The sequence below is a fragment of the Glycine soja genome, chromosome 16 (genome assembly GCF_004193775.1).
Source record: "Glycine soja cultivar W05 chromosome 16, ASM419377v2, whole genome shotgun sequence".
In the NCBI taxonomy this organism is placed as follows: domain Eukaryota; kingdom Viridiplantae; phylum Streptophyta; class Magnoliopsida; order Fabales; family Fabaceae; genus Glycine; species Glycine soja.
This window is the reverse complement of record NC_041017.1, coordinates 30267863-30276480: the sequence shown is the minus strand read 5'-3', so window position 1 is coordinate 30276480 and position 8618 is coordinate 30267863. Positions and strand designations below refer to the sequence as shown.

The window sequence follows — 8618 nt, the reverse complement described above, 5'->3', positions numbered from 1 at the left end:
ATTGAAGACAAAATTTAAGAATCAAGATGAATTAATGTCAGCATCTCAAAATATATGACCCGAATTTCATAATATTCTGATTTCTGAGGAATATGACAACAGAGTGCTTTATAGTTGGCCCCATTACAACCCTTCCAAGTGCCATATATGCAGCAACCAAAGTTTAGGGAAGAAGAATAAATAACAGCATCCAAAGGCACAAGGTTACCACTACTACTGGAGAGTCAGTCAGGTATCAGTTTCTTAACTTCATTCTTGAAAGACAAAATCCTTTTGCCTAACAATACTTTACAACAACATCAAGTGAAAAAACCTTCAAAGTCGTGAAATGCTGCAAATGGACGTTCACACGTTTCAAAGCATCAAACGGAGAAGGAAAACTTCGTGTCATTGGTATTGAATGGATATTTTAAATGTATCTCAACGTTTTCCAAACATACTCTAAAGCTCCCTTGGTAAAACATGTAGAATTGATTTAGACTAAAGTCAATTAATTGACGATCTTGCTTTATTTATCTGGAAAACTAAGCTGCACTAAATTTATAAAATACAATTTAGAACTAACCAATTTGATATTCCTTGCTTTGCAACATCTGATAATAGTCTGGTCCACCTGTGGTGTATCTGATGTGAATTAAATTGAAATAGCAGGAAGAACAAACTCGTTTTTAAGATAGAAAATCTCAAGCGATCACTTTGCTTAAAAGAATCTGATAAATTTGGTCAAGCTAGTTTATAACTAGTCAAGAGAGCTTACAAGCTTCGGAGTGTTTTACCACACACACTCAAAATAAGCAGTCATGTACATGGAAGGGTTTTATATGATTATTATACAATATTGCAAAATCTCAAAAGATAAATAATTGATGTGAAGGCATCTTCTAAGAAAATGTGTAACCAAAAGTTAAAGACCAGTCTGATTGCTTGATCACCCTCCAATAATATGGCTGACTATTCCTTCCTTCTTTGCTGAAAATTAAACAGCAAAAAGAAGCACCTTCGAATATACATATAGATAGGATTAAAGAAAGGTGTATTGATTGTCCCCAATAACGCATCCACTACACTAGATCTTTTGAAAACTCTAACTGAACACCGTGATCCAAAGAGCTTTGTCAATTTAATGCTTGAAAGCCAGCTTCAGAGAAACATTCAGATGAATTGATCAAATAAACACTCACCATCATAATTTGTGAGACAAACTATTTAACATCTTTCAAGTTAATTTCAGAATTCTTTACAAACAGTTAAAGATAAAGTGGAGAGCTATAAACACACTATTTTAAATATATAACTTTTTATTAATTAAAATTTATTAAAAATCACAAAATTTGTGTAGGTCTCATATCTTATTTAATGAGTTCCACTCATTATTTTATAGTTTTGAAATTTTTGTTATAATGTGTTGCTAACATTTATCAAAAATAGAAAAAATATAGTAGAAGTGCAACGCATCAATAAAGGCTAAAAACTGCTTTATAACTGGAATTCTCGAACTCTTGTTTTGAATTCTTCCTTTTCTTGACACTCAATCACCTTTCTCTTCATCATGCTTGGCTTCCTAGTGTTGATTTCAATCTCGAATTGATTCTTTTTTGAAATTTTCATTATAATGTGAACAAGACTTCAGTCAATTTTAGATTTTAAATAACACTATCTTTCGATATTGAAATTTGGTCAATATCAAAATGGTGCTTTCAACACTTAGAAAAAGCACTAAGTAGACACCAACACCTTGCAAATTAAGTAGACAACAACTCTTATCAAAAAGTTGATTCACCTTCTAACACAGAAAAAAGTTCTAAGTAGACACCAACCCTTCCAAGTTATTTTAGCATTACATCAACGATCTTTAGTCGTGGTACATAAGCCAATGCACCAATATACATGGTGATGCATATTAAAATTCTTCTACTGTCTAAATTGAATAAGTGACCTCTGTCTCTATGGTCAAACTCAGAAATGGTTATCAAAAAGAGAAATTTGTCACACACGGGATAAAGGGGTAGTGAATCTAGTGTCAACTTACCCTTATTTGTCCTTGTCGTGTGCTGAGTTTCTTTAGCTTTGTAGTATAAATGAACAGTTTCGTGGTAGAATAAATGGTATACAGATTGCAAGAGCTGCCCCACATACACCCCACTTATTAATTTTTGTGCCAATAGTATAGTCTTGTACAAGTCTTTTTTTTAGCCTGAGATGGATATATAGTTTTCATGTCAATTTTTCAACGTGCTTCACGTGAACATGTCAATTTTTAGAAATAAAAGTTCTTTGGTCAAAACAAAATGTTCCACGTGACAAGAAACGCATCATCTACTCGAGATTGGACACTACAGTTGTCCACATCAGTAGATCCACTTTAAATATATATCATGGGAAGCTAAATTTCAAATTTAATTCCTTTATTTATCACATTTTAATTTTAATCTTATTATAATTTAATTTATAAATTTAATTTTTCATTTTTTTCTTTAATTTTGAAATTAAATGTTGATTGTTAATTGTTTAGTCGTATTTTTACTAGGATGTGTCACATTTTTATTAAAAGTTAATTTCGTGCACCTAATTAAATGAACATCCAATAAAAATGTGACACGTGACAATTAACGTCCAATAAAAACATGACACTTGACTGTCAACATAAACCATTAATCGTCAATGTCCAAATTCGAAGTTAAAAACTGAAATAACGAGATTAAAAAAATTAAGAAATTAAATTCATAAATTAAATTATAAGAAAATCAAAATAAATAAAAGACTAAATTTATAATTTAGCCATCATGGGATTTCCACGAATGTGATGAAATTCAAAAGGCACGTTGTGTGGAGGTCCTCAACAAAGCGATGACCCTGTCTCTTCCTACATGTATTACATGTGAGACCGTATTGAGGCTATTATTATAAATACATTTTGACAAGGTAGCTAAGATGGGTGACTAAAATCCAAAATGAAGGTTGTTAACTTGTTATGGGGTTTTCGGAGTTTTCAAGCTTTTAACAAGATATTATTGGTAAAATAAATCAGGAGAATAATGCAGTCATCAAATTCTCTATTGACATGTGTCATGGCAACACTAATCAGTGTTGCATCAGCAAGCCCTTGTGTCAGAGCCACTCGATGGAGAGGGTGCTGCAGCTGATTGATATATTTTCCTTCTATTTGAAGTTGTCCGATTTATGGTAGTCATTCCTTTATCTACTTTAAAATTTCATGATCATATTATTTGGAGAGAATAGATGTTTTGTAGTTACATGGGTAGGGATAATAATGAGAATCCTAAAATTGTCTAAATATATGAATTCATGATGAAGAGTTAGATCAAAGAGTTAAAGGATATCTTTAACAAATGATATCAATTATATTTAACAAAATTCAAGTGAAAAAGGATGATGATCTAAAGACATTATCAAGAATTTTGATTATTACTGAAGGTTCAAATTAATTTGAAGACTCATGCAAAATATTTTTTTTATTTTTATTTCTATTTTTTCATTATCATTTTGGTCCAAATTAATTTGAAGGTTAATGTCAAATTTTTTTCTATTTTTTGTTTTAATTTTTAATTAAATAAAATTGGTGTCTTTCGAGCTACACTTTAGATATATTATATGTATTGAACTCGTTTTCAATAGAGGTACTTTGGCATTTTGCGAATATTTTGTGAAAGTTTCTCTCTAAGTTCCTTATTGAATCAATTTGAGACTTAGTAAATTCTTGTGGCGTCTACTCTGACTTATCTTTCATTTTTGGAAGTGATGTCATCCAAACTCTGTGTGTATCAAGCGATCCACTCCTAGTAAGGATCACATCATAGGGGCATGACTAGATCGTGGGATGACAGGCTTATATAAAATTGGTATTGAATTTTGTGTTTCTCTTTGATTCACCCATGTAACATTGTTACGTCTAATGTGAGAATTTTTCTTCTTTCCGTATACCCTCTCATGTCATATAAACTAGTGACTCGTTTAATGAATCTCTAGAATAAATTCAAATACTTATTTAGAAGGCTTAAATATGTTTATTATATTTTAAAAATAAATTATTTTTAATTTATTACCTATAATTCACTTTAGGTTACATTTTGTTATGAATTCACTTTTGGTTACATTTTTTTTATGTTTTAACTTAATGATAAGTCTAATAACTAACATCACTTTTTATTATTTAAATGATTTTTCTTTTTCATTATTTTTTCTTTCTTTCTCGCATTGCCTTCCTCTTCCTCCCTCAACACCCCCAACTCCACAAACCCAAGCCCGCCACTCAACACCGCTCACCTTCCCCATAGGCCCCTCTCAGCTTCACCCGCGACGAACTCTCCTTATGCCTACCTTTCCCACCGGCCAAACCTCTCGCTGGGAAAACACTGCCCCATCACAATACACCGATGTCGTTGGGCCCCACCTCATTTCCCTCAAACACCTCCAAAATGGCGACATTTCCTACTACCTCCACTCCTCTTCCCACCTCGACAACATCGAAAAGGCCCTACTCGACTTCCTAAATGCCACCATTTCTCTCGTCGACTTGTGGCAAACATTTTCCGCTTTCGACGCGAGCGCACCACTTAAGCGGTGCTCGAGTCCTTCGACAAGACCCTTTCGAGTGTTTGATTCAGTTCCCGTGTTCTTCCAATAACAACATTGGGAGATTGTGATTTCGATTTTGGAGGCTTAGAAGGCGAACTAAGATAGGGGTTGAGGATGAGGAGTATTAGAAGGCAAACTGGGGTCCCGAAGTGCCGCTGAATGCGATGGTGTGCGGTGACATCGAGAGGCGATGAGGATGGTGCTGGTGCTTGTGGCGGTGAGGACGATGTGGATTTTAAAGATGAATTAAATAATAAATAATGACATGCCTTCAATTTTAATACGATTTAAGTTATTAGACTTGATGACATCACAATCTATTAGTGACGTCATTACTTAATGAAATAAGATTAACTACATGTATTACTATGAAAGATAAAAAAAAAACAGATATATAAATGATCAAAAATGAATTGTAAGTAGTAAATATTTAAACCTTTTAGAATATAAATTTTAACCTAATTCAATTTTATAAAATTGACTTGAAAGGTGAAAGCTATCTCACTCTTTTAAATTTTCCTAATACAATGGAATCGCCTTTGGAGGTGACTTTGCAGTTGCAGCAAGTGATTGATTGTCCTAGCATGTGTAAGGTGCTTTGATTACAAATGAGACGGTAAAAGATGCTTATCGAGATTGCTTATGGGGTCCATGATGGATGTGTGTTAGCATGTACTTCCCCTTAATGCAATGAGTCATTCGCATATCAAAAGAAGAAAGAAAAAAATAAATAAAATACCAAGCTCCAGTGAACAATGAATCAGACTATCATATAATATAAAAAAGGACACAGAAGATACTTTTTAAATGCACTGAAAGAAAGGTTAGGTACCATTAATCTTAACATTCAAGATAGAAGACATAATTTAAGTTGAATGTCAGCATCTCAAAACATAAGACCCCAGTTTTATAATATTCTGAGAAATGTGGTGACAAATTGCTTTATTGTTGGCCCTCTACAACCCTTCCAAGTGCCAGGCAGCAACCAAAGTTTGGGGATGGAGAATAAATAATAGCATTCAAAAGCACATGGTTCCCACTACTACTCGAGAGTCAAATAGAGTCATCAGGTATCAGCTTCTTGAAAGATACCATCCTTTTGCCTAACAGTTCTTTCAAACAACTTGAAATGAAAAAACATTTCAAAATCCGCCAGAGACTAAAGCTCCCTTTGTAAAAACATGTGGAATTGATTTTTACTAAAGTCAATTAACTGATGATTTCGCTTGAAAAATCGTGCCCCCTTTACTGAACCCGAAAAAAAGCAGGCACTAAATTAATAAAACAAAATTTACAACCAACAAATTTGATATTCCTTGCTATGCAACATCTGAATAGTCTTGTCCAGTGGAGAGTATCTGATACGGATTTAAATTGAAACAGAACAAAGAACAAACTTGTCTTTAAAATAAGGAGTCAACTAGATAGAAGGGTTTGATTCGATTATACATAATTGCAAAATCTCAGTTACTAATAAATAATTGATGTGAAGGCATCTCCTAAGAAAATACCAAACCAAGGTTAAAGATCAAACTGATTAATTCACCAGCCTCCACTAGTATGGCTGATTATTCCTTCTCTGCTGAAAATTAAACAGCAGAAAGAAACATGTTCGAACATACCTACATAGAATTAAACAAAGTGTTCGGTTATCCCCAACACAGCATCCACCACACCAGATTATTAGCAAACTCTCAAACTTAACACCAGGATCCAAAGACAAATGCAAATGGAAAAACTAAAACAAGCTCCAACTTATCACATGATATACTTTTTCGTCAATTCAACGCTTGAAAGCTATCTCAGAGAAACACTTGGATGACCAAGTAAAACTCACCTCACCAGTTTATAACCCTGAGACAAACTAATGAAACTCTTCAACATCCAGAATTCTTTGCAAACAGTAAAAAAAAAAAAACTGCATCCAAAGTTAATAGAGTTCAATTTCTTCAACATATATTAGGCCTTTTCCCCAATGCCTCTTGAGACCTCAATCCATTAACTCAGTTTAAATCCCCTCAAAGTAAACAGAACACAAAAAGCAGTCAACCAATGATAAATTTATTATTATATAAGATAAGACAATGAACTTAAATACTCCTGCCATTTTACTCAACTTAATATAGGTAGAAGTATACAATATAAATATATAATATATAATTACAATTTAAGGTATTATAAAAATATTTATATTCATTCATCATACAAAATTGACGACTAAGGCACATAGAAGAAGGGCAAGGGGGTATTATTATTTTATAATCCCTAGTTGCATTGCAATAGCCAATAAGTAAATGTTAATCCAATATGATTTCATAAATCTAAACTTTCCTAAACAAACAATCTAGTTCTGCCTATAAGCAATGTAATTGGCTAAAGCAATCAAAGGAGCAGCCTTAACAGGGTCAAACCCAACAAGCTGATCCTGAGCATCTTTGTTCAACTTCGCAGCAAACACCTTAGATTTCTCAATACCCAAAAGTTTGGGGTAAGTAACCTTATCTGCCACAAGGTCTTTTCCTGCGGTTTTCCCCAATTCCTGAGATGACTTGGTAACATCGAGAATGTCATCAACAACCTGAAAGAGCAGACCAATGTAGCGAGCGAATTTTCTCAATTTCTCGACCTCGTCGTCGGTGCCGCCGCCGAGGATGGCGCCGAGCACCACCGCACCCTCGAGGAGCGCGGCAGTCTTGTGGACGTGGATGAACTCGAGGCGCTCGAGGTCCACGTCGGCCAGGCCCTCGGAGTTGATGTCGACGACCTGGCCGGCGACAAGTCCCTCGGAGCCGATCGACCGCGCAAGCTCGCCGATCGCGCGGACGATCCGCCCCGGGGAGGCGCCCCGGGTGGAGGCGGCGATGTGCTCGAAGGCGAAGGCGAGGAGCGCGTCGCCGGCGAGGACGGCGACGTCCTCGCCGAAGACCTTGTGGTTGGTGGGCTTACCGCGGCGGAGGTCGTCGTTGTCCATGCAGGGGAGGTCATCGTGGATGAGCGACATGGTGTGGATCATCTCGATGGCGCAGGCGGCGGGCATCGCCGTGGCCTCCTCGCCGCCGACGAGCTCGCAGGCCGCCACGCACAAAACCGGCCTCACGCGCTTGCCGCCGGCGAGGAGCGAGTACCGCATCGCCTCGTGGATCTTCTGCGGCTCGCGGAGCGAAACGGCGTCGTCGAGGGCCTTGTTCACCGCGCTCGCTTTGGAAACCATGTAGTTCTTGAAGTCGAAAATCGGTGGCTTCTCTTCCGTCTCCACGGTGTCCTCTTTCGTCAGCACCGCCGAGAGCGTAAATGAGCGTTTGGCAACGGTGAGGGAGGAAATGGGTGACGGTAACTTATTGACGCCGTGAAAGAAATGAGAGGTTGGGGAGGATCTGGATCTTCTTGTGGCGGTTTGGTTCAAAATGAAGCTGGGGCGTGGCCATGTGTTCAAATTCACGGCACTCATGATGATGGTGGGGGGGTTTAGGGCTGTGTTTGGATTGGGTGGGAAAGGTTCTGTTTGGGGGATTATTATTAGGGGTTGATGCGTGAGAAATGAGACATTACCGAGCGTAAGTGGGAAGTGATGATGAGAAATGAGAGTTGTTGATGATGGATAAGCAAATGAGTAGTAGGATAGGATCTTAGTATTTGGGGTTAGATGAGATTCAACTAGCACAGGACACAACACAACGCATCGATTATCACGTTCCCGCACTTTGCTCTCCCATTTGGTGTCGTTTGTACTTTTTATGTTGTGCTGCTTTGTGTCATTCCCTTTGAGTGGCTCGTGTACTACTGTCCGATAACGATAAGATAATTCAATTACATTAATTTTTGGTAACTCACCACCAAAGTTTTTTTTTTTATTTTATCAACAAAATGTTAGTTTTGTCCCAAAGTAATGATTAATTTTTGTTTGTTAAAAATTATGAGATTTATACGAAAATATTTTTTTAACTTGATTTATTTTATATTTAAAGTCAAATTTAAATCCTATGTTACTTAATTAAGAAATACAAATTATGTTATTATTAACT

At 36.3% G+C, this 8618-nt stretch overlaps 1 protein-coding gene across 1 annotated transcript; it reads right to left on the bottom strand.

The window, feature by feature from the left end:
• Positions 1–6733: 6733 nt before the first annotated feature.
• Positions 6734–8379, bottom strand: LOC114390692 (geranylgeranyl pyrophosphate synthase, chloroplastic-like). Its single transcript, XM_028351529.1, has one exon. It carries the CDS (start codon positions 8042–8044, stop codon positions 6941–6943), a length of 1104 nt encoding a protein of 367 aa, XP_028207330.1. The 5' UTR covers positions 8045–8379; the 3' UTR covers positions 6734–6940.
• Positions 8380–8618: the final 239 nt, after the last annotated feature.